This window comes from Ursus arctos, unplaced genomic scaffold, assembly GCF_023065955.2.
Source record: "Ursus arctos isolate Adak ecotype North America unplaced genomic scaffold, UrsArc2.0 scaffold_30, whole genome shotgun sequence".
Classification (NCBI taxonomy): Eukaryota; Metazoa; Chordata; class Mammalia; order Carnivora; family Ursidae; genus Ursus; species Ursus arctos.
The window spans coordinates 4,560,611-4,587,074 of NW_026622986.1; the positions used below are offsets into that span (position 1 = coordinate 4,560,611).

At 34.8% G+C, this 26,464-nt stretch overlaps 1 protein-coding gene across 6 annotated transcripts in view; it reads left to right on the plus strand.

Annotated features, from left to right (window-relative positions):
* Positions 1-26,464, plus strand: part of CUL2 (cullin 2) — a 96,675-nt gene that overhangs the window by 53,945 nt on the left and 16,266 nt on the right. For all 6 annotated transcript variants that reach the window (XM_026483444.4, XM_044378568.3, XM_026483443.4 and 3 more), the window contains 10 exons: positions 15,297-15,393; positions 15,483-15,593; positions 18,450-18,612; positions 21,459-21,583; positions 22,997-23,104; positions 23,805-23,864; positions 24,564-24,692; positions 24,802-24,888; positions 25,907-26,059; positions 26,350-26,427. In XM_026483444.4, the coding sequence (XP_026339229.1) occupies positions 15,297-15,393; positions 15,483-15,593; positions 18,450-18,612; positions 21,459-21,583; positions 22,997-23,104; positions 23,805-23,864; positions 24,564-24,692; positions 24,802-24,888; positions 25,907-26,059; positions 26,350-26,427 (1,111 nt within the window). The remainder of the gene's footprint in view (positions 1-15,296; positions 15,394-15,482; positions 15,594-18,449; positions 18,613-21,458; positions 21,584-22,996; positions 23,105-23,804; positions 23,865-24,563; positions 24,693-24,801; positions 24,889-25,906; positions 26,060-26,349; positions 26,428-26,464) is intronic.

Here is a 26,464-nt window from a genome sequence, read left to right on the forward strand (position 1 = left end):
AAATTTCTCTTTCTGCTCCTTTATGATTACTGTATAGAAACACAACATTTCTGTATATTAATTTTGTATCCAGAAAGCTTACTGAATTCATATATTCTAATAGTTTTTTGGTGGAATCTTTAGGGTTTTCTATATATAGTATCATGTCATCTGCAAATAGTGATAGTTTTACTTCTTTCTTACCAATTTGCATGCCTTTTCTTTCTTTTTTGTATTTGATTGCTGCAGCTAGGACTTCTAGTACTATGTTGAATGAAAGCTGTGAGAGTGGACATTTTTGTCTTGTTCCTGATCTTAGAGGAAAAGCTTTCAGTTTTTCATCCCTGAATATGATGTTAGCTGTTGGGTTTTCATATATGGCTTTTATTATACTGAGGTATGTTTCTCTAAATCCAGTTTGTTGGGAATTTTTATCAAGAATAGTTGTATTTTGTCAGATGCTTTTTCTGCATCTATTGAGATGATCCTTGTCCTTTCTGTTGTTAATGCAAGGTATTACATTGGTATGTGAATATTGAACTGCTCTTGCATCCCTGGAGTAAATCCCACTTGATTGTGGTGATTATGGTGATCATGGTGAATGATCCTTTTAATGCATTGTTGAATGTGGCTTGCTAATATTTTTGTTGAGGAAATTTGCATCTGTGTTCATCAGGGATATTGGCCTGTAGTTTTGTTTGTTTTTTCTTTTGTGTGTGTGTGTCTTTGTCTTGGTTTGATATCAGAGTAATGCTGGCTTTGTAGAATGAATGTGGAAGTTTTCCCTCCTCTTCTGAGTTTCTTGGAATAGTTTGAGAAAGGTCAGTATAGGGGCGCCTGGGTGGCTCAGTCATTAAGCAACGTCTGCCTTCGGCTCAGGGCGTGATCCCGGGGTCCTGGGATCGAGCCCCACATCAGGCTCCTCCACTGGGAGCCTGCTTCTTCCTCTCCCACTCCCCCTGCCTGTGTTCCCTCTCTCTGTGGCTGTCTCTCTCTCTGTTAAATAAATAAATAAAATCTTAAAAAAAATTAAAAAAAAAAAGAGAGAAGGGTCAGTATTAAGTCTTTAAATGTTTGATAGAATTCACCTGGGAAGCCATCCGGTCCTGGACTTTTTTTTATTGGGAGTTTTTTGATTACGAGTTCATTTTCATTACTAGTAATTGATCTGTGCAAATTTTCTATTTCTTCCTGATTCAATTTTAGAAGAATATATGTTTCTGGAAATTATTCATTTCTTCTAGGTTGTCCAATTCGTTGGCATATAATTATTAGTAGTAGTTTCTTATTCTTTGTGTTTCTGTGATGTGGTTTGTTACTTCTCCTCCTTCATTTCTGATTTTATTTATTTGAGTCTCTTTTTTTGTTTTGGTAGAGTCTGTCTAAATGTTTATCAATTTTATCTTACAAAGAACCAGCTCTTGGTTTCATTGGTGTTTTCTTCCTTTTTAAAAAATTTTAGTCTCTAATTCATTTGTTTCTGCTGTAATCTTTATGTTTTCTTCCTTCTGCTAATACTAGGCTTCATAATTTTGTAGTTCCTTTCAGTGTAGGGTTTGATTATTTGCGATTTTTCTTGTTTTTTGAGATGGTCTGTATCAATGTATACTTCTCTCTTCGAACTGCTTTTCTGTGTCCTAAAGATTTTGAACTATTATATTTTCATTTTCATTTGTCTCCATTTATTTTTTGAGTTCCTCTTTGATTTCTTTGTTCATGCATCGGTTGTTTAGTAGCATGTTTTTTAGCCTCCATGTGTCTGTGTTTTTTTCTATTTTTTTTTTCTGTTCTGGTTTATTACTATTGAGATTAGAAAAGATGCTTGATATGATTTCAATCTTCTTAAATTTATTGAGACTTGTTTTGCAGCCTAACATGTGATTTGTTTGAGAAAATGTTCCATGTGCACGTGAAAAGAATGTGTTCTACTATTTGTGGATGGAATGATCTGATATATCTGTTAGAGTCATCTGGTCTAATATGTTTTTCAAAGCTGTTGTTTCCTTTGGATGATCTGTCTATCCACTAATACAAGTGGGGTGTTAAAATTCCTTACTACTAATGTATTACTGTCAATATCTCCCTTTATGTCTATTATTTTTTGCTTTATATATTTAGGTGCTCCTGTGTTGGGTACATAGACACTTAAAATTGTTCTATTCTCCTTTTGGATTGATCCCTTTATGTGATGATTTTTGTCTCTTGGTCTGTTTTGTCTGATGTATGTGTTTCTACTCCACCTTTTATTTTCACTCCCATTTGCATGGAATATTTTTTTCCATCCCTTCACTTCTAGTTTGTGTCTGTCTTTAGGTCTGAAATGAGTCTCTTGTAAGCAACATATGGATGGGTCTTGTTGTTTTTTATCCACATCACCCTCTGTCTTTTGATTGGAGCATCTAATCCTTGAATATTTAAAGTAATTACTGATAAGTACGTACTTCCTGCTTATTATTTTGTTCATTGTTTTCTGGTTGTTTTGTAGTTCTGTTCTTCTTTGTTCTCTTCCCTTGTGGTTTGACGGCTTTCTTTAGTGTGTTATGCTTAGATTCTTTTCTCTTTATATTTGGTGTATCTGGTATAGGTGTTTGATTTGTGGTTACCATTGGGTTCTTATATAGCATCCTGTATGTATAGCAGGGTATGTTAAGTCGATGGTTGCTCAAATTCGAATACGTTCTGAAAGCATTAAATTTCTACTCCCTCCCTCCATGTTTTATGTATATGATGTCATATGTTACGTCTTTTTAATTTGTTTATCTCTTGACTGATTTTGGTAGATGTAATTGATTTTATTACTTTTGTGTTTTAACCTCCATAGTGGTTTTATAAGTAATTAATCTATATTTACTATATGTTTGTTTTAATTTGTCTAATTAAATACGTTTTATTATTTTCTTCTAGTTATGCCCTTTCTTTCCACTTAATGAATTCCCTTTAACGTTTCTTATAAGGCTGGATTAGTGGTGATAAACTCCTTTAACTTTTGTTTGTCTAGGAGTCTCTTTATCTCTCCTTCAATTCTGAATGATAACCTTGTCAGGTAGGGTATTCTTGGTTGTAGTTTTTTCCTGTCAGTACTTCAAACATATCATGCCACTTTCTTCTGGCTTGCAAAGTTTCTGCTGAAAAATCAGCTGATAGTCTTAAAGTATTTCCCTTGTACGTAAGTATTTTCTCTTGCCGCTTATTTATTTATTTTTTAAGATTTTTTTATTAGAGAGCATGCGAGTTGGGGGGAGGGGCAGAGGGAGAGAATATTTAAGCAGACTCTCCGCTGAGTGCAGAGCCTAACCCAGGACTTGATCTCATGACTGATGAGATCATGACCTGAGCCGAAACCAAGAGTTGAACACTTAACCGACTGAGCCACCCAGGTGCCCTTACTCTTGCTGCTTTTAAAATTCTCTCTTTATTATTACTTTTGCCATTTTAATTATGGGTCTCGGTGTGGGCCTCCTTAGGTTCGTCTTGTTAAGGGTTGTCTATGCTTCTTGGACCTGGATGTCTGCTTGCTTTCTCAGATACCTTTTTTCAGCTGTTTTCCAATTGTTTCTTCAAATAAATTTTCCAGCCCTTTCTCTCCTTTTTCAGGGCTCCCTAGCATATGAATGTTATTACTATTGATGCTGTTGCAGAGTTCTCTTAACCTATTATTTTTTATTTTTCTTTTTGTTCTTTTGTTGTTGTTGTTGCTTTTCAGCTTGGTTGCTTTCCATTACCCTGTCTTCCAGATCACTGATCCATTTTTCTCCATTTTCTAATCTGCTGTTGATTCCCTCTAGTATATTTTTCATTTCAGTTACTGTGTTCTTCAACTCTTTTTTTAATATTTTGTATCTCTTTGTTGAAGTTTTCACTGAGTTCATCCACTCTTCTCTCAAGTCAGGTGAGTATCTTTATGACCATTACTTTGAGCTCTTTATGAGAAATATTGTTGATCTCCATTTTTACTTGGCTCTTTTTCTGTTACTTTATCTTGTTCTTTCATTTGGGATGTATTCCTCTTCCTTCTCATTTTGTTTAACTCTCTCTGTTTGTTTCTGTGTATTAGGTTAGCTGTGTTGTGGTCTTGAAAGTAGTAGCCTTGTGTAGAAGAAGTCCTGTGTTGCCCTGTAGCACAGTCCCCACCCCCAGTCTTGGTGCTCTGTTGGTGTTCCCTGTGTGAGCTGCATGTGCCTTCCTATTGTGGCTGAGCCACAGTTGCTATGGGCATGCTGGTGGGTGAAGCTGGCCTTCAGCCCAACTGGCTGCAATAACCCACTTTGCCTGCTGTTGGGACAGTGGGCAGAATTTGCTCCCCACACTGGTGAGAGGCGCAGCTGCAAGTGGTGGTTGGGGCTAGCACTCAGCCTAGTTGTCTACAGTTAGTCTCTGCCACCACTGCAAGTGTACTGAAGGGCAAGGGCTTACTCCATGTACAGCCAGCTAAGAGGCCTGGCTGTAGGAACCGTGGGTGGGCTGGTTATGGTGGGTGTCTCCCCAGCTTGTCAGGGCAGGAGTCACTTTGGAGTGGCACCGGTCTTGGCAGGGGCAAGAGCCACTCTGGAGGGATGTCTGCTGAGGTGCATTTATTGGGTGGAGCAGGTCTGTAGGGGAACACTGGGGCGGGGAGGACCTACTGTGGTAGCAGTGTAGATGGGAGAATGTTAGAATTGTGTCCGGTTATCTAGACCAGGGAGTAGAAGAGAAATGGTGCCCACCATCAGCGTAGTTCCTTGAGAAATCTTCTGCAGAGCCCTGCCGCTCCAGCACACGTTCTAAGATCAGTCAGTAAATCTTCACATACACCCAAAGCACTTTTCAAACTCCTGCTTCTCTGCTATGTCTCTGCCAAGTTATTTAGTGTGCTGGTTCTTTAAAGGCAGGGACTCAGTTTCCTGTTGCCCTCCAGCTCTCCAGGGGTTAAGAGCTCTGCCGATTTTTAATGCTCCTGAAGTTAAGCTGGATAATTTTTGAAGCCATACATTATGGGGACTCATTAGGGTGGATCCCCGGGGCTGGGAGTGCCCTCTGTAGGGAGGGTCTGATCCCCTCACTCCTCCTCACTTGCCATGTCCCTCCCACGTTGTAGTTTAGTTGCTTGGGTTTGGTTCCAGATTGCATCTCCGCCCCTCCCACCCTTTTTGATGTGGCTTCCTACAACTAGCTGTGGAAGATTTGCTCTGCCAGTGTTCAGATTATTTTCAGAGTTAGCTGTGTAGATGTAGTTGTTGCCTTGGTGTGTCTCTCCATGGGACGAGGTGAGCTCATGACCCTGCTGCTCTGCCATCTTTCCAGTCTCTAGCGTTTTGCCGAATCTTAGAGTGCTGTATTCCAAAGCAGTTGTCTCGGACTTTTTGAAATAAGATTTTTACACTGCCTATAGTTAGTTTTTTCAGTATGATATTTATTTCTTCTACATCAGTTGTGAATTATTTTTTCAGAATTATTGGAAGTAGCTGTTGACAGTATTTTGTTTAAAAAACTTTTTATTTGAAAGAACTTTAAATTTACGGAAGAGTTGCAAAGCTAGTGCAGAAAGTTCCTGTATACTCCTGTTTTCCTTATATTATCATCTCACAACCCATGGTGTATTTATGAACATTAGTACAAAACTGTTAACTAAACTACAGATTGTATTTGCATTTCCCCAGTTTTTTCACTGATGTGTTCATACTGTCCCAAGATCCAGTCTAAACCACAGTATTGCATTTAGCTCCCTTGTCTCTTCTGGTGGAGAATTTTTTAGTCTTTCATTGTCTCTCACGAGTTGACACTTTTTAAAAAAAAATTAGTGGTCAGGTATTTTGTAGTATTTCTGTCAACTTTGATTTCTTTGGTATTTTGTCATGATTAGACTGAGATTATGAGTTTGGGGGAGGAATTGCACATGGTGATATTGACACCCTTCTCACCATATAATATCAAAGAGTAAAGAATTTCAACAGTACTTTTTTTTACTTGTGATAAACTTTGATCACATGGTTAATGTATTATTTTCTTTCTAATCCCCATGTGGAATATTTTTTTTCATACTGTTGCTTATGTGCATCTTTTCTTAATGACTTTTGTGAGAGGTTTTTATATTTTGTTGCAATTTTTTTCAGAGAATCAATTGTGTCTTATTGATCTTCCCTATTGTATCTTTCTTTCTCTTTTATTATTCCATTCTTCTTTTTCTTTTCTTTCCTTCTTCTGGGCGACAAAAATGTTTTTAGATTAGCTGAAGTGGACATAGAATCTTTGGTGAGGGGGAGAGTTCAAAATCTTTATCCAAAGTATCTTTTTACTGTAATCTGTGGTATTCGTTCAGTTGAGATACGAATATATAGTGTGGAGCTTGAGGAAGGGTTCCTAATGTGAGACAATATGTAGAATTCCTGATATTAAAAATTGTTTTTTATGTGGTAATCTCAGTTAAAGGAAATGAAGACATTAATAGTTTAGTTTGTTGTAGTTTATTGTAGTTACTTAGAGCTCTGTTAATAATTTTTAAAAATATTTAAGAATAACAGTAAGAAATATTAATTTAATAACTGCCCATATTTCCTACTGCAAGTAATGAAATTTATTTTTTAAAAAGAGCAATTAGGAGTAAGAAATAAAGGGAAAATTGATTGAAAATTACACGTTTACCCAATACCAGAGTGGAGTAATTTATTCCCCAGGGGATATCTTTATACACTTCTGTGATTTCGCTGCATTTTAGCTGCCAACTATTTTTCCTTTGATGCCAAAAGAATTTTGTTTAAATCAAGTTACTAAAAGAGAGTGTTAACAGTACCCATTTTATATTGCTGTTGTTAAGATGAAATGAGATGCGTTGTATGAAGTATTTAGTACAGTGCCTGAGACATAAGATACAAAAGTGTCAGTAATATTAGTGTCCAAGTGACAACTTTTTATAATAACTCCCTAAAGCAATCCAACTTGTGTAGGTATTCGTCTTTAAACAGGTTCTTATGTAAAGCTTGTCAAGACAGTTTAACCTTTTAATACTTGGTAATGGATGCAGATAACTTATGTCTGTTATTCTTCAAATCTGTAACATTTTTTAATATTTTATTTATTTGATAGAGTTGGGGGGTGCGTGGTGGCAAGAGAGCACAAGCAGGGGGAGCAGCAGAGGAAGAGGGAGAAGCAGACTCCCCGCTGAGCAGGGAGCCTGATGCAGAGCTCATTCCCAGGAACCTGGGATCATGACCTGAGCTGAAGGCAGATGTTAACCGAATGAGCCACCCAAATCTGTAATGTAATTATCAGGTTGAAATGCCTTTTGGATCAATTTTTTTCCTCACCCTTGGGGGTTATGCTGTTTTACTTCCTAAATTCTCTACAAAGTATTCATTGATGTATTCAGAAAAATGATTCTCAACCTTCGTGGTCTTGCTCTTTCTTGATTTTTTGCCCCCCCGCCCCAACCTTCTTTTAAATTTTAAGCATCCCTCTCTGAATCATTTGTATGAACAACAGACAGATCGGTAATCAGGGCATTCTAATTTCCTTCACATACTCTGTTTCCTGAGTAAATTACTTCATTGGATTCCTTACTTATAAAATAGGGAAGATTGGATCAGCTGACTTTGGAGGCCCCTTTCTGTTTTCCAATATATGGTTTTATATGAGGTCTAATTAGGTTTCAACTGTCATAAATAGGATGATGAGAAAGTGTGATAATAAATATTCTGTGACATGAGACTGGTAAATTGCCAAGAGCAAGGAAACATAGTTTGAAAGAAATGAGTGGAATTGAAGAGAAGATTATACAGTGAAAAGACTTCAGAGTAGAGAGTAATAACGAGCAAGCAATCCTTGACTGATAGAACTGGTTTTCTTCCTGCTTAGATGGCTCTCACTTAGTGCTAAAATTATTTAATGTAGTCTGAAAGGTTGTTTTTATCAAAATGGCCAAGAGTTGCTAAAAGAAAAGAACATGTGGCTTTCTTAATTCTTAAGTAATTAGCATATTGTTTGCACTTAGATATTCAACATTTATTAAGTAACTGGTACTTTAAAACTGTGCTCCAGCAGCTGTCTACATTTCATTTTAGCCCTATGATTCGTAAGCACTGTCCTTTTGCTAAAATGCTTATTACTTCTACCGCATAGGTAGTTAGCTGATACTAATGGGATAGCTCTTTTCCTACAAATGGGGTTAGATAATCGATACCTCAGTTAATTTTATAATGATTATAATTTTTTGTAACCCAAGTAATGTACTTTCTCTCTCAGTTGTGTAGTCTTAAGCTCATCAGTAGATGAATTAATTTGGTTGGTACCATTAAAAAAAAGATTACTTCCTGGGGCGCCTGGGTGGCACAGCGGTTGAGCGTCTGCCTTCGGCTCAGGGCGTGATCCCGGCGTTATGGGATCGAGCCCCACATCAGGCTCCTCTGCTATGAGCCTGCTTCTTCCTCTCCCACTCCCCCTGCTTGTGTTCCCTCTCTCGCTGGCTGTCTCTATCTCTGTCGAATAAATAAAATCTTTAAAAAAAAAAAAAAAAAAGATTACTTCCTAATGTAAGTTTGGTTATGTGAAGGTGTGTTAGGTGTATTTTATACTCTACCACCTCCCATAGCTCTAGGAATTTTTGTATATGATCTACACAGAACTATCTTACATTTCCTTATTATAAGAGAAATATATAGATCATAAAGATTCCCCAATCCCAAGGTACCTTGTTGGAAGATTTCAGAAAATTGAGGGCTATTTCAGCCTTTAAAGAGGTAAAGTTATCTGTCAAGCTAATGGTGGATTTTTCCTTGTGAAATCAGTATCTTCCACTAAGTGAAAATTCTTATGGAGAATGAATGCTGAAAAACTTAGTATAAACTGTATACAGTATAAACTGTAGTTAGGATTTCATGACTTTGGAGAAAAGTTGTAATCAGGTGCAGTGGTATTTCTGCAGGAAAGACAAGAAGAAGGTCTAAAAGAACACAGACAGAAAAGACAGCAATGTATAATGATGTAAAGGGAGGAAAGGAGGAGCTCATGGCTTAAAGATCATGCATCATCTGCTTTTTTTTTTTTTTTTTTTTTTTTTAAGATTTTATTTATTTTATTCGACAGAGATAGAGACAGCCAGCGAGAGAGGGAACACAAGCAGGGGGAGTGGGAGAGGAAGAAGCAGGCTCATAGCGGAGGAGCCTGACGTGGGGCTCGATCCCGTAACGCCGGGATCACGCCCTGAGCCGAAGGCAGACGCTTTAACCGCTGTGCCACCCAGGCGCCCCATCATCTGCTTTTAAGAAAAAAACTAGGACTGGTCTCTTTTTGCTTAATTGTGTTCTTGTAAAAGATTGCTTCTCTTGAGATATGTAAACACTATAGGAGTAATCCCAGTTTCATGCATTTTGAAAAAAAGTGTTTTAGAGAAATACTAGATTTGCAAGTGAAATGTAGGTTGTAATTTTTTGTTGTTGTTGTTGTTGTTAAGAGATTCAATGGTTAAAAAATTTTTTCATGGTAACATTAAATCTGTACACACAAAATGTAATTGAAAATCCTTAAGTAAATGTGTTCCTCTTGCGTAAGGAAGAAAACATCTGATGTAACCATAGATTGTATATCTGCTTATTTTTCAGTGTTTACTTCACTTGGAAAGATAAAAGTAATTTTATTCATATGTTAACTTATCTTTTATATTAATATAGTAGAATTGCCCACTGGGACTTTCAGTGCAGTAACAATCTAAAGTTCTTTATAACTTTAATAAATAAAAATTGTAACTTCATATGTTTAAATTTCAGTGTAAGATTTGAATATTTTCAGTGATATATAAAAAGGCACGCATAACCAAATAATTGGAAACATAAATATTGTGGTATAAATTTTCTGCAAGAACTTTAGTTTTACTTTAAAATTAAAATTGGAAGGGTGCCTGGGAGACTCTGTTAAGCTTCCAGCCCTTGATTTCGGCTCAGGTTATGATCTCAGGGTTGCGGCATCGAACCTTGTGTGGGGCTCCATGCTCAGCATGAAGTCTGCTTGAGAGTCTCTCCCCCTGTCCCCACCCTCCCCCGCACATGCTCCCCCTCCCTCTCTCAAATAATAAATAAATCTTTAAAATTAAAACTGGGTATGAAATTATAAAAACGGACAAAATAGATATATTTTTAAATGCTGGTAAAAGGAATTCCTTAGATTCTTAAGGATATTATTGAAAACACTGAGTTTTTAATGTTAAAGGGATTCAAAATTGCATTTCTTTTCTCCAGTAATTCTGTAGTTAACTTTCTAGTGTTGAGTACTCTGAACAAAAGTAAAAATTAAAATGAAATTCTTTCTTCACTTTGAATTTGAAACACTCTGTAACATAGGCTGCTATGGCTTATTTGTGTTTTCTCTGATATATCCATGTGTTTGTTATTCTATTTCTAAATTGTGTAGAGGTTGGAGATTTCATTGAGGAGAATACAGTCTTAGATACTAAGATAAAATCTAACTTAGTAGTCTTTATTCTTTTGTATATCTCAATTCCTGAGAGATGTTTTAAAACTTCCCAGCTCATTTTTAGATTTATTAACTTTTTTCCTTGCAGTTGTTGGTTTTTGTTTCATACCTCTGTTCTTGAGTAAGTATCAGGATTGTCATCTTCATAGTTATTTTTATTGTTATGTAGTATTTTTGTGCATCTTGTACTCTTTTTCTTCATTGTGGCACATATTAATATTGTTACATCAGTTTTCTTTGTACTTTTGGGGATTTTGGTGTGTGTGTATGTGTGTGTGTTAACTTTTTTAGTGATACAGAAAAGTATGCAACATAATTTTACAACACACTTTTACAGCCTAATGAATTATTATAAGATGAATATTCTTGTTACTATCACCCACGTCAAGTAATAGAACCATGCCAGCCACCCCTGAAGCCTTTGCATGTGTCGTATCCCTTCCCTTTCTCCAAAAGTTTACCACTATCCTGACTTTTAAGGTAATTCCTTTCTTCTTTTTCTTATGGTTTTATCACCCACGTGTATATTGCCAGACTCTGTAAGAGTTTAGTCTTGTCCATCCAAAAGAATTTTACATGTCTTTTAAGTCTTTTAATCAACAGGTTGCTTTTCACCCTTTTTCCCTGTTGTACTTTGTTGATGAACCCTGACTGTTTGATCTTTTAGACTTTCCCATTGTCTGGATTTTGCTGATTGCATGAGGGACATTTAAATATGTTCTTTTGTCTTCTGTATTTCCTCCAGATTGGCAGACCAGAGGCTTACTCACTGGTTCCCTCTGGCAAAACTATAGTTATTCTTCCATAGTTGTCTGTTTTTTCACTTTTTTGGATGTAAGCAGCCACCGATGTTGAATACCAACATCTTTTTGTTTATTGAGGTTTGTAAAACTGTCACTTTAATTCTATCATTTTGTTTTCATTTTTACCTGGAATAATCTTATAAAGACATGCTTCCCTCTTGGTTACCCAATGGTAAAGGTCATATAGGAAGGATAAAATAACTGCTTGCTTCTTTCCTTTACTCATTTGTTAAGGTAATGAGTTGGTTTGCTGTTATCCTCAGAAAGTGACCAGTTAGCTTTTTTTTTTTCATTATATTGTGATGAACTTATAGACCTAAAAACATTTGATTCATTTCTATTCATTGTCTGTCTTATTAAAGTTTAAATTGCCTCTCTTTGGTTAGTTTGTGCCGTGGTCTTTTTTGATATGACCCTGGTCATCCTTGCTATATCTTCCTTGCTATCTAGTGTGTCAGGATGTTCCAGTCCTATCTTGTAAATTTTCTTCCCCGGACCTTGTAAGTAGCTACTCAATGAAAAACTTAGTTTTAAATACACAAGTGACACATAAATGCATTCTTGAAAAACTGTGAATGAACCAGATTCTTTCTCACTCAGTCTTCTTCTACCCAGAGGTAATCCCTCTTACTATTGTGTTAACTGTCTTTACAAACCCTTTTCTGTGAATTTTTATGTTTACATAAGTACAATACAGAGATTGTTTTCTTTTTTTATGTGATTTTTCCCCTAACTTTTGACAATCATAAATGATACTTATACTTACTAGCTTCTTTTTTTTGTCAATTATATATCTTGATAGTTTTTCTGTTAGTACGTAGTACATTTTTTTTAACTGCTACTTAATATTTGATATTATTAAACTCGTCTCATGAGTGTATTAGGTTTCCAGTTTTTCCACTAATAGAACTCTTGCTTTTTCTGTGCACAAAAGTGCAGGTGTTTGTTGGAGTCATAGCATATGTGCATTTAGAATTTTGCCAGTTTGCCCTCTGAAGTGCTTGTTCTTCCACAAGCGGAGTCTGAGAATGCCTGTTTCTTTACCACTCAGCAGTCTTGCTCTTTTGAAATCTTGCCAGTCTGAAGGAAAAACATTCCCTTGATTTCCCAGTGCCTTCCTGAGGTGGAAACAGGGAGAGTAGGAGGTGTTCTCTGGTGAGGGCTGCAGCAAGTGGTCTGGTTGCAGAGGTTTCCCTTCTTTTGGGCTCCACTGCCTCTCACGCACCACTTACTTCTCCAGCGGGGACGCAGACACAGCTGCTGCTCGGTGCCTCGCTTCACAGCCTGGCTGATGCTCCTGATAACCGAGCTGGTTTTATCATCCTTTGTGAGCCATCCAGCTTTCAGGCTGTCCCCTGTCTCTGCCTGTCTTCCTCCACTCTCTTCCCTCCTCTCTTTGTAGCATTCTCTTGTGCATTTTGGTATGTAGTTTTATTTTCCTACGTTACTCAGTCTTCTCTCCGTCTTTTTTCAATTTCTGTAAGTCCAAGGACTACTGCCAACAATGGGGTGTTAAAAAGTATCCTTCCTGTCATTTCTCAGATTTAGAGTGGGAGCAGGAGACTGCATTTAGTTTGCTGGAACCCTAATCTCATTTTAAACATAAGGGTAAAGGAAGATTTCACTAACAGATGAAGTTGCCCATTGTCATATATCAGCATCAGGACTTTTCAGAGTTCCTGCCTAACTTTTGATGACACAAATCTGGTCTGCTATTTGAGTTAAAAGCTCATTTAGAGTTTAGAGTTAAAAGCTCATAAAGAGTTTTCTTTAAAAGCCTTGATTTTAAAAGCACAATCAGGGCTTCTTTGGTCTCCTGCTTTATTCTCCTCCCTATTAAAAATGGTTCTATTTTGCTCCTATCAGTACTTAAAATAATAGGTGATGTTTATTGTTTCTCAGGTACCAGGTACTGTGTTACATGCTTTCTTGAATTTGCTTAATCTTTACCACATCCTTGCATCTCCATGAAGTCCTTTTATTATCCCCACTTTACAGAAGAGGAAATCTGGATACTAAGAGCTTAAGAAATGCTTGCCCAAGGCGACATATTAATGCAGCCAGAACTCAAACTCAGGCAGTCTGACTCCAAAATCCTGGCCTTAAGGTCTATGCTAAATGTTCTATTAGTCCCCATCATCCCATCTGAGTGGTTTCATTATATTGGCAGTTTCATTATGATTGCTGTAGATATTTTCCACACAGTCCTGTTAAGATCAAATAATAAGCCACATTTCTAAAAATTCTTCATATTCTTTTCTCAAGGTTATCTCTTGGGAACCACTGTTATTAGATGAAACTAGAGTTTTATTCATATGACCAATTTAGTCAGTGCTTTTGTATATTCCTGACAGCATCATTTCACAGTTTATTTCCTTTATTTGTCAGCCTAATCGAAATGCTGTATATTTATAATGTTCTTGTGCAGTTATAAAAATATGTGGTGATCTTAAAGATTGAATAATTATGCCTCAGAATTTCTGCGTTCGGTCGTTACTTTTTTAGGGAGGACAACTTAGTTATTAAGCACTGGGAATATCAGTGTTTCTTCTAGACAGTATGTTGCCTGATTCCAGCTTATCTGGGCCTTTTGGGATCAGAAACAAATGGCAGGAGTGTTGAGAATATCAGGAGTAGAAGTTTTCCTGGTGCTGAGCAAGGAGAATAGGTTTTGGTCATGAAAACAGTTCTAGGTGACCTGATTTTCCAGATATTCAGGTGTTTCTCATTCTTGACTGATTTTTATTTGATCCGAGGCAAAATTAAAAGGAAAAAAATGTGTTTCAAATAGATGAGATCAGGTAGATTATTATTTCACCAGATTTAATTTGGGTTTAGGAAGGAACTAATGGAATGTGAGTAGAGGAAATGAGCTCACTCTATGTGATCTTAGAGAAACTCATTGTTTTTATTAGTAATATCAAAATGTAGACTTTGTATCTGAGATTCTTTGACTGACAGAATTACTGTACTCATATTAATTCATGTACAAAAAACTTTTCCCAGACTATCCAGATAAGTGAAGAATGAAAGAGGGATTAGAAGGATGATACAGAGGCAGGGAGGGACAATGTCAGGTCTATATCCTACTATAAAGAACAAGAAGCTTTTATGATAGAATATACTTCCTGTTGCTCTCTTTGTAAAATAATCATTGGTTCAGAGAAAAAAACATTTTAAAGTGAGGTGAAAGATTGCCAGTAGGAAGGTAAATGTTCGACTGCATAATGGTTTGATGAGAACATTAGTACTGGAGTCAGAAATTTCCAACTTGGTGCCAGACTGTTTGTGGCTTTAGGCAAACTATTCTTTTCAGTTTCATTTTCCTCTTTCTGTGATTACAAAGGCTGATACTCAGGTACATTTCTTATCGTGGTTAAAACTTGCATTACACGTAGTGCATTGGCTAAGTAGGAGCTTACCAAATGTCACGTGAATAGTTGAGATGAGTTTAGATTCCTTTGCAACTGTGAAGGAATGTAAAAATATAAAAACATATCTCACTAAATTTCTAAAAAGAAAAATACCTTTGTGTTTGAATGGAAAGCAACTCAGTGGCTCCAGCAGATCTCTTAAAGAACAACAGCTGTTAGTCCCTTCAGTGAGTGATAACATATAAAATGTACCTTTGAGGAATGTGACTGTGAGACTACTGTCACCATAGCTGTAATGGCTCAGACTGAGTTTGAGACCAAATCATCTTGATAGGAGAGTTTGTGGTAAGTGAATTCAAATATTCTTTACCAGCAGTATTAAAGTCTTAATGGGCTCATGTCTGCTCTAAAATGAAAGAAGTGTCATTTCAGTGTCAGTGTAATCAAATGTATCAATGTCACAATCAAAGCTTTTCTCTTATTTATTGAAATGACATCCAATGAGTACTATTAACTATCATAAATATTAATTCATCTGTGATATGAAAAAAATTATTTTTAAGCATCAAGCATGCATTGACCTTTAAAATACTTTATAATTTGATTAGACCAGTAGACCAAGCAGCCATATTTTGGCATACTTTGGTATTTTTCCATAGATAATTTGTATTCTCAATATTTTTTTGTTATATCTTGTTTTTAGTGATCGTGGTGGAGAAGACCCAAACCAGAAAGTAATCCATGGGGTTATTAACTCCTTTGTTCATGTTGAACAGTATAAGAAAAAATTCCCCTTAAAGGTAAAAAGCATCCTTTAAAAACATAATCAGACCTTTAATTTCTTAAACTACTTGTTCTAATTTTTTAAATATGGTTTTTATTTATTTAGTTTTATCAGGAAATCTTTGAGTCTCCCTTTCTGACTGAAACAGGAGAGTATTACAAACAAGAAGCTTCAAATTTATTACAAGAATCAAACTGCTCACAGTATATGGAAAAGGTAGGAAAGAACATATTATGTTAAATGCATCACCTCTTTATTGGGCATGGTTTATTTAAATTTGTTTTCTTAGTTAATATATTTTTTTGGTGGAAAAAGGTGTTTTTTTTTTTATCATTACTCTGAATTGTAGTTAATATATAATACCTATTAATAAATCATTGTTCTTACTGTGGCATTCTCCATGAGAAAAAGTTCTATCCAATTTTCATCATGGTTGATGCTTCTTGATAAATCCGCATTGCTTGATTTGCTTGTCTTTAAAATTAGTATTCACATTCTTGGCAAAAGATAAATTATATTTGTGTTTAGTAGATGTTTAAAGAATAGGATAAGCATAGAAGGTAGGTGTTTGGGTTTTTATCTTTCCTTCTTCAAAATGGAAGGAAAAATATAATAATTCTAAATACTTGGATAGGTTACTCTTTTGGTCTGTTCAGGTTTTGGAAGACTGAGAAAAACCTCCACAAGAAATTTTAATTAATCCTTAAACTAACACATATGGATTAGTATTAAAATTCCATGTATACTTTTTTTAGTAAAGGAATAGTCGTGTTATAAAGTCAGTCATCATATAAGATGTTAAATTTTTAGCCGGGTTTTTTCATTTGTAGTATTGAATTCCAAGCATTTTATTATACCATGATTTTTGTTAGTTTGTTTAGCCAAGAAGATAATTTGTTGCAAGTGGAATAGCTATAGAGTGGCCTCCATAGAGCACAGGTCAAGAAATATCAGTACTTACTGATATATTGTTATATATTTCACAAACCCCAGGTCTAGAAGTCTGAGTTGTTTAATTCTCTTCCTGCTATCATCACTGATTAGCTCTAGAACCTCAAGTTAGTCTTCTAGGACATCTTTCTCCATCTATTAACTGCAGGTTACACCAAGTCGGTGGTTCTTAGTTTTAAGCCCTTTTTGCTTCCTAGACTGTCGTTAAAGGTTCTAGATCCAATCCTGAAAAGTGCACACGGATTATCAGTAATACATACACCCTTTGTTATATTTGGCTATCAAAAAGAGGTCTGTGACAAAAATATTGTATGTTCCACTTACATAGAACCATACACTGTCTAGAATAGGTAAATTCATAGAGACAGAAAGTAGATGAGAAGTTATCGGGAGGAGAGAGTGAGTTATTGTGTAATGGTTACAGAGTTTTTGTTGGGTGTGATGAGTAAGTTTCAGAAACAGACAGTTGCGCAACATTGTGAGTGTAATTAATGCCACTGGATCGCACACTCAAAAATGGTTACAATGACATATTTTATGTTACACGTATTTTACCACAATTTTGAAAACACTAATAATGTAATATAGCCCAAAGCATTGAATTATATTTTTAAGTGGGTAAGTCATACGATAAGTAAATTATATCTCAAACTGTTAAAATGAGGGCCATTGGAAATTATGTTTGGGAAGTAGCATTCACAAGAGTAGTTCATTTAATTAACAGACTAACATAGCCTTCCTGCTTCTCTTTCTCTCTTTTACCTGTAGTTTTGGCCTTTTCTCCCCAGCTGTAAGTGGTTTTATAGCTCTTTGAAGCCCCACATTGAGACATTCCACTCTTGTCTGCCTTTCTTTTGATATGCACCCCTTTCCTGCCATTATCATTAATTTTTTTTTCCTTTTCTCATCATCCCTCACCTCCTGACTCTAATTCCCGTGGCATTTAGTTAAGCCATAAACATTAAAGTTATAGTACACTATAGTGACTAATAGGCATAATCCTTTTAAGGGATATTTTTCTTTTAAAAGAAAAACTTTTTGACAAAAATGACTTTCTTAGTTGATTAAATATGCACTGAACATCTTTTGGTCCAGATACCTTTTTGCCTACCTTTGGTTTCTGTGACTTTGCTCTAGACTTCTGGCTCCATGGGAGAGCATAGTAGGAAAGATAGAACCATGAGTCTCTTTTCAGTCTTTGCCTCATTTTCATCAAAAGATATCTGAGAGGTATCCAGGAATGATGTGTTATTTCCCCACTCAACATCAGTTTCCTTCCAGTATTACCTTCTTATGCCCAGGCAAACTCAGCAGTATTCTCCGAAGGCTTAACTGTACGTAGTTCCGTGGGTCCAGTTAAGTTCAGAAACTCTAGTTACATAGCTTCACATTGCAGGACATTTTCGAAGTCTAAACATTTGTATGTGTATGTGCTATGCTAGCATGATTTTTACTGTGAATGTAGTTTTGTTTTGAGGTAGAAATTAGCCAGATTCTCTAGTTTTTATCTTTATTAGCTGGTTCTTGTTAATATTAATCAGTGTATTGTTTGTAGCCCAGTGTTTCTTATATAGGATAAGCTTTACTAAAGCTCTTGATTGACATATTTAACTATGATTAAATAATAATTGACTTCTAAAATTTTAATGAAATGTTTAATTTGATGATTATCATGTACATACTGTTTACATTTACATTTTATAAGACGAGGGACCAACATAAAATAATCTACTTGATCCAGTTGATGTAAACTATTTTTAGTTTGATAGTTAAATATTCAGAAAGTGACCATCTGTTCTGGTTTTAGTAATTTTTACCCACTTTTCCTGTTGCACGTTAGGTTGCCTGTGTAATAGGATGCTCAGGGTCAGTACATGAAGACAATGCAGACCACTTAACTGTAGTCCGTTTTCATAAGATTTTGGTAAAATGTAGGTGATAGTAGCCTAAATAAAAATTTGAAATGATTTATGGAATGTGGGATTAAACGGGTTATATAATCCTTATTTGTTACCTGGCCATCTTTAATTGAGCCATTAAAATTAGGCTACCTAAGTTACTTACTGATATTACAGATTTTTCCTCATAGTAGGTCATGACTATAAGAATGTATTTCTAAAGGTTCTAGGTAGATTAAAAGATGAAGAAATTCGATGTCGAAAATACTTGCATCCAAGTTCATATACTAAAGTGATTCATGAATGTCAGCAGCGAATGGTAGCAGACCACTTACAGTTCTTACATGCAGAATGTCATAATATCATCCGACAAGAGAAAAAAAATGGTAAGTGATATGAAACAGTAAATGTGAATAGAAATTAAATTATAAACCCACTTTCTACATCATCTCCAAGCTTCTTTAGATTTCAAACATTTTTGGTAATAGTCTAAAATACTCAATTTTTTACCAATACTCCTTTTTTACCAATTTTTAATAATCTATTTTAAAAGACTGTTTTGGAAAGGTATGTTTTCAAAGTGTATTCCAAAGCCAAAAGAAAAACTAGGAAAAAGTGTTTGCACATTATTACATATCACAAGGGCTGATTTCCTTAATACATTAAGAGTTTCTAATAAACAGGAAAAAAAGCAAAGATGAAGGAAATATAAATAGATTTTAAATATATGCAGATGCTCAGTTTCGTTCAAAATAGAAGAAAATACAAAAGGATATAAAGAAATACTAGTAATAAGCAGTAAAAAGTGGAATTTTTTAAGAAGATTTTATTTATTTGTCAGAGAGAGAGAGAGCACAAGCAGGGGGGTACCAGGCAGAGGGAGAAGCAGGCTCCCCACTGAGCAAGGAGCCTGATGCAGGGCTCTATCCCAGCACCCTGGGATGATGACCTGAGTCAAAGGCAGATGCTTAACCCGCTGAGCCACCCAGGCGTCCCAAATTGGAATTTTTTTAAAAGGAGAAAATAGCACTAAAAATTTTCAAATAACAGAGAATAAACGTAGTAAGATATGTGCCAGACCTACATAGAAAATGAAACATTGTTGAAAGCAACATAGATCCAGGAGAATCTACTCAAAACTGAAGTGGTTTTTTGGTTTGTTTTTGTTTCTTTGTTTGTTTTAATTCTGAAAGTTAAACTCTTAGACTAAGTCAAGACAGTCTTGAAGACCGACCATCATGGAAAGACTTTGCAGGATAGCATGACTTATGATAAAAACCACAGTAGGACAATGAGACTTTGGTGTGAGGGTAAACAAATAGACCAATGGAATAAAATAGGTTAGAAATAACCCATGCACATATAGATACTTGATTTAAGGCCACTGTAGAGCAGTGGGTGAAAGATAGTCTTTTTAACACATAGTGCTGGGTCCATTGGATATTCACTTGGGAAGAAGTAAAATTTGATCTCTACCTCAGACACCATATGCAGAATCAATACATTATAGGCTTTTGACCTACATGTAAAACAGTAACACTTTGAGAAAATAATATAGGAGAATAACTTCATGACCTTGAAGTAGAGAAAGATATTTTAAATGAGACACACAAAATACTTAACCACAAAGGAAAGATTGCTCAAGTGGACTGCATTTAAAAAAAAAAAAACCCACAAAACTTGGAATCATTAAAAGACCATTAAAAGCATCAAAAGACAATCATAGGGTAATGTATTTGCAATCACTGAAAAAGGTTTATGTCCAAAATACAAAATGGTGAAGAAATTTGAATAGGTACTGCAGAGTAGAGGATATCCAAGTGGCCAGTAAATATATACAGAGGCCCTTAATCTTATTAAAATAGGGGAATGCAAATTAAAAGCCATGCTAAGATATCAGTACTCACATTTTGATATAAAATTTAAAAGACCCCCAATATAGTAAGTGTTGGGAAGTGCGTAGAGTAGCAAGCACTTGTTATATACATTGGGCTCGGGGTATAAATTGATGTAACTACCTTGAAAAACTGGCATTGACTCTTAAGGCTGAATGTGTGCATATCTTCTGATCCAGCCATTCCAATCCCAAATATATAATCCCCTGCCCAAACTGCATGCAAATATATACAGAAAGGTACAAGAATGTTTATAGCAGTATTATTTGTTAATATAAACCAGAAACAACTCAAATGTCCAATAACAGTGGTATAAAGTGCAGTATACTCCTACAATGGAATATTATTAGAGAAGTGAAAATGAACAGTTACGCTACATACAAAATGTGGATGAGCCTTATAAACATGTTGAACAAAAGAAACCAAACATGAAGGAATTGTATGATTTCATTTTTATAAATAGTTCAATACAGGTAAAACTGATCTGTGGGTTGGTAGTCATGACAGTGATTACCTTTGCAGAAGACCAAGAGGAATAGTGATTGGGAGAAGGTATGAAGGGAACTTCTAGGTGTAGGGAATGTCTGTTTCTTACTCTGGAGGGTGTATGTACATGGGTATGTATGTGTTCTCTTGTGTTAATTCATTAAGATGTATATTTATGGTTTGTACACTTTTTGTATATGTGGTATATTTCAATAAAAAGTTTAAAATAAAAAGCACTGCACTGAGATATCATTTTCAGTTCTCAATAGGAAGGATCAAAAATTTGATAACACTTTGTTGGCAAGGGAACTTTCTGCTATTGGGTGCTGTGTTATAAGGATCTGTCTATAAGATGAAACTTTGACACAGTAGCCCCCCTTCTAGGGTTTATACTACAGATATTCTTGCCCATATACAGGATTATTAATTGTAATATTATAATATCAAGAGATTGGAAACAACCAAATTTTCATCAATTTTTAAGAAATTATAGCCATATAATGGGGGTGCTATGTAGTTGTAAAGTAACCTTTGTGTAATGATACAAAAAAAGATCTCTAAGTTAAATTGTTGTGTTCTGCAGTTGCAAATAATACATAAAATATGCTACACTATTTGTGTAAAAAGAGGCAGCAGGAAGACTATATGTATTTGTTTGAATGTGCATGAAACATCTTTGAAATGTTACTAACTACAATATTGCTTTCCTGTGGATGGTTGGGAGAGGGGTGTAGGGGACTTTCTTTGCATTCTCTTGTAATTCTGCATTTTGAACCATACATAGCCAAATACATTGAAATATTTTTTGAACTCTTTGGAAATTTAATAATCAAATTTCTTTGCCTCTTCAGACATGGCAAATATGTATGTCTTACTTCGTGCTGTGTCCACTGGTTTACCTCATATGATTCAGGAGCTGCAAAATCATATCCATGATGAGGGCCTTAGAGCAACCAGTAATCTTACTCAGGAAAATGTGAGTTATATAAGGAACTGGATATTATTCTCTTAATCAGATTATTATGGAGTTTTTCTTATGATTTTACTGTTTTAAACAATGATGGAAAAGTTCTACCACGATAACATATGAAACACTTTATTAAAGTGTTTTAAACCTGTAGTTTTTTGGCCTCATTCTGGAATTATCATATTAGAAAATCATTGAATGAAATAGGCTTCTTCTTAGTTGTATTATGTGTTCATTTAGCAATTGTTAATTCTCATAGAAAAATATGTTTGTTTCTAAATGATTGTGTTTCTATGTAATTGTCATTAATAGTTGTAGTGGTAATGGTATTAATCAGTGGTAATGTAGGCAAGTTACAATTTGCTTTCTTTATATATGCTCTGAATTTGGAAGCAAATTTAAATTAAAACAATCTTCCCTAAATATATGCTTGCTACCAAAATATTCAGCAGTGATCCTCATGTCCCTAATACGTATCTTTCTAAGGAGTTCCCTTCTAATCGAACGACTATTTACAGCAAGGTGTCTTTCCTCTCAAAATGTGTCAATCTTTTTGGATCACATTCTTTGTTATTACTAGTGATGGCTTAACCAATAAGATAGACATGACGTGAAATGTTACTTCTCTTCCTGAAGTAGAGCTTTGGCTCTTCATTTGCAATAATTTCTGTATGGAAATCATCATTCAGGAGCATTTATTAAATGCTGATCACTTCAGTGATTTTATGTTCTGCCACAGTAATGCCTGAGTAAAACCGTTAGTTTATATTATTAGTCTTTTAGCTTCAGGGTGTTGAATGATACTGGGCAAGACGCATAGGGTGTGGTGTCAAGGACAAGGGGGTGGAAGTGTAAGAGTATAAATCTGTGGTAGACCCGAATAATTTTATCTGGCCTTAGTTCCCTCCATTAAGTTCAAAAACTCCCTTTCGCACTGCTAGATACTTCTTCCCTCTGAAATATGGGGGAGTTGGACTGCTTGGTTCAGCAGTCTGCTTTCACAGACTCTGGCTTTTTAACTCTTCTTTCTCTCTTAGCCTTCAGTAGCTTTGAAGGCAGTTTTTGTTTATATAATTCTCTATGAAAGTGATAGGCTTGGTAGTTCAGAGCTGTATCTTGTTACCCTGAAGATTCTGTATTCCAACACAGAGAGGAGTGTTTTTAGTGGGTTCTTCTGGCAGAACTCCAGTCCTGCATTTCTAGTGTTGAACAACAAGCTAATTTCAATATTAAAGTTGTAGATTTTTAAGGCCATCTGAGCTAAAAACATTTTTGAGGGTGTGTGTGTGTGTGTGTGTGTGTGTGTGTAACATTAATTTTTGGGGAAAACTTTACCTGTAATTAAACAATTTTTTAGGAAGCCTTATTTTATCCTTGAACTTATTAAAATGTGATTTTGTACTTTGTATTTCATATTTTTAGATGCCAACACTATTTGTGGAGTCAGTTTTGGAAGTGCATGGTAAATTTGTTCAACTTATCAATACTGTTTTAAATGGTGATCAGCACTTTATGAGTGCATTGGATAAGGTAACTTTTTAATACATGTATATATGTATATATAATTCTACTTATTTAATGACTATTCTTTAGGCAGTTTCAGAATTAGGGCTCCTAATTGATTATGTATATGATTTCTAATCTAGACAAAGTCAAAATAGAAATATAACTTTTAGATTCATAACTGAGTGGTTAAATTGAATGCTTGAATTATATGGGAATTGAATTTCCCATGAGTATGCTATATAGGGGGGAATTGCTAATAAACTAGTATATTCTAAAAGCATGTGTAATTTTAATATTCTTTAGTGCTGACTTTTCCTTTAAATATAATACTAAGGTACTATACTGAATAATATTTGAAATAAAAATAAATATGTTTTACAAACTTTTGGATTTTGGTATACTTTAAAGGAAATTTGTTTACATGGTTATTGTAAGATTTTTAAAACTGTAGTCTTATTTTATCTATGTTCAAATACCAGTAATGAATTATGAGAATATCTTTTAATAGGAACAGTATATATAATTTTAATATAATTATCATGAGGAACACAGTTAGAAATTTACCCTGAGTTAAATATGAAAACAGGAACACACTACCATCAGATTGCCTTGTTTTGTGTGAGGCAGTAATTCTTGGATGTACAGATTATAGCATACTATATTGAACCAGCTACACTTTTACCCCATTAGTGGGGGCTAATTACTGGTCTGTTTTCTTATTTAGGCCCTTACATCAGTTGTAAATTACAGAGAACCCAAGTCTGTTTGCAAAGCACCTGAACTGGTAAGTTTTGATGGTTGCTTAAAAGTAAACTTACGAAAAATCAAGAAAAAGAAAACTGAGGAGAGTGTCAAATTAATTTGGTTTTGTAGTATCCTTTAGAAAAATAGAGGAAATTAAATTATTAAAAATAAAAACGATTATGTACATTATGTATAATTTGGCATTTAAGGAATGCAGTCGGTCATGTACTTAAAGCCTTTTTTAAAGGGATAAGTGACAGGGAAAATACTCCCATTTCACATTTGGCGTTTAAAGTACGTGTGCTTTGGAATAATTTGCATTACTTCTCACAGGGATTTTATTTCATCTGAAATCTAAAGGAAATCGTATGGTAAATTTTTGATAGTCTCTACAGGAAACTTACGAAGTTGTAAGAATTTTAAAAAGTACTTGTTTAATGTAAAAAATATCAGAGCCTCTCAAAACTCATCTAGGTGTTCTTTTGAAACTTTTATTACTTATATCAGTGCTTTATTGGGCTCCACATGTTGATTAGATTTTTTAACTTATTTCTAGTTTTTTTTAGGACATATATTTTAAGTTCTTTGGGGCATGTTCATAATTTTCAAAACATAATCTTCAGGATGGCAAAGACCCAATCCATTGATCTTACTTTGTATTGTTGCCACTTCACCTCCTTTGAGGCATGATATATATAGAAGGGCCCTTTCTAAGATTTACTGTCAATTTCTACTTGAGCTTGCTAAGTACTGTGACAACTTATTAAAGAAGTCAGCGAAGGGGATGACCGAAAATGAAGTAGAGGACAAACTCACGAGCTTCATTACTGTTTTCAAGTATATCGATGATAAGGATGTTTTTCAAAAGGTAAGTTGTTAACAGAGAAGCTTTATTTGTGTTTTCGTCAGCTTTGATTTAGTTTTGATCTGTAAATTCTCAGAAAGAAAGTAATCTTTAAAAAATGTTTTTAATATAGTTCTACGCAAGAATGCTGGCAAAACGTTTAATTCACGGGTTATCTATGTCTATGGATTCTGAAGAAGCCATGATCAATAAATTAAAGGTAATTTAAGCCTTTGATCTGATAATGTCCTAGAAATTATTTCATTAGCACATAAAGATGTTCATCGCAGCATCGTATGTAGTCACAAAATACTTTATCAATAGGTGACTGGTTAAAAATAGAGAATGTATATTCGTGTGGTGGGATATGCAAATACTATATTGAGAAGACAAAATCTCTCTTTATATATTGATTTAGAGTCATCCACAGGATATAAACAGTGTTAACTTTACAAAAGACTTGTATTACTTATTAATCAGTACACCTAAATTATTCCTTGAAGTACAAGTTTTGGAGTGCAGTTGAATTTCAGGTCATTTTTACATCGTTTTAGCATACACACTGATGAGATAAATAGTAGCTGAGTCATATTTTTCCTGAGTTACTTAGTAGTTGATAATTCCTGTATAGTAGACATTGAATATACTATGTGGTCCTTTTTAAATATACCAATCAATAGTCATCTTTTGATTTTAAAAAATGATGTAAACATAAAGCACTTTATATGCCAGGATTAGAGATCGAAATTTTCTGACCTGTTGATGAGAGTTTTGAATAATTTAAAGGAAGTGGATTTCTTCATTATTCAGTAGATGGTATTAAAAATATGCCTAAGTACCCTCCTTTTTAAACGGACTACTGGCTCAAATATGTTTACTCATCTTTCATGTGTGTTTGATACTGTATGTAAACTTTATAAGGTATCTTACATCTAGTAATGGAGCATTTTGTAGTGTCGAAATAAGATACATGGATTTGTAAAGAAGTTTTTGTTTTAAAGGGAAATTTATTGTTTCATAAATCTGTGTTTTCATTTATTCTGCAATGAAAAATTAAAAATGTTTGAAAGGTTTTGTTTTGAATAGCTGCTTTGGATTATGAATGATATAGGCCTTTGGAGTGAATATATAAGCAGGACCTTTGACCATAGACCTATCAGTAGAAACACATTCTTAATAATCAATATGGTTTTTTATTTTTCTTTTTAAATCATATTTTTAAAACCTTTCTTTTACAGCAAGCCTGTGGTTATGAGTTTACCAGCAAGCTACATCGGATGTATACAGATATGAGTGTCAGTGCTGATCTCAACAATAAGTTCAACAATTTTATCAAAAATCAAGACACAGTAATAGATTTGGGAATTAGTTTTCAAATATATGTTCTACAGGTATGAGTATGTGTTCCATTGTGGGCATTTACTAACCTTTTCAAATACTCTGATGCAAAGGATTAATGAGTGGATGCCTGATTACATTTTTTTCAATCAGTGGATGGTAGCTTCTAAAGTTACGTGTTATATTGAATTGGAATGAAATGTGTCATGATAGAAACGTTGATGGGTTTTATCAACATTTTGAGGAAGGTAAAAAAAAAAAAGGTGCTTTAGTCACTTAAATCATTTTTACAAATTTTTACTTTTAAGTTAGATATTTATCTGCTCAACTTTTTTCCTTCTAGGCTGGTGCATGGCCTCTTACTCAGGCTCCTTCATCTACATTTGCAATTCCCCAGGAATTGGAAAAAAGTGTACAGATGGTAAGTTTGCAGGAAATACGTTAGAAGACCAAAGAAA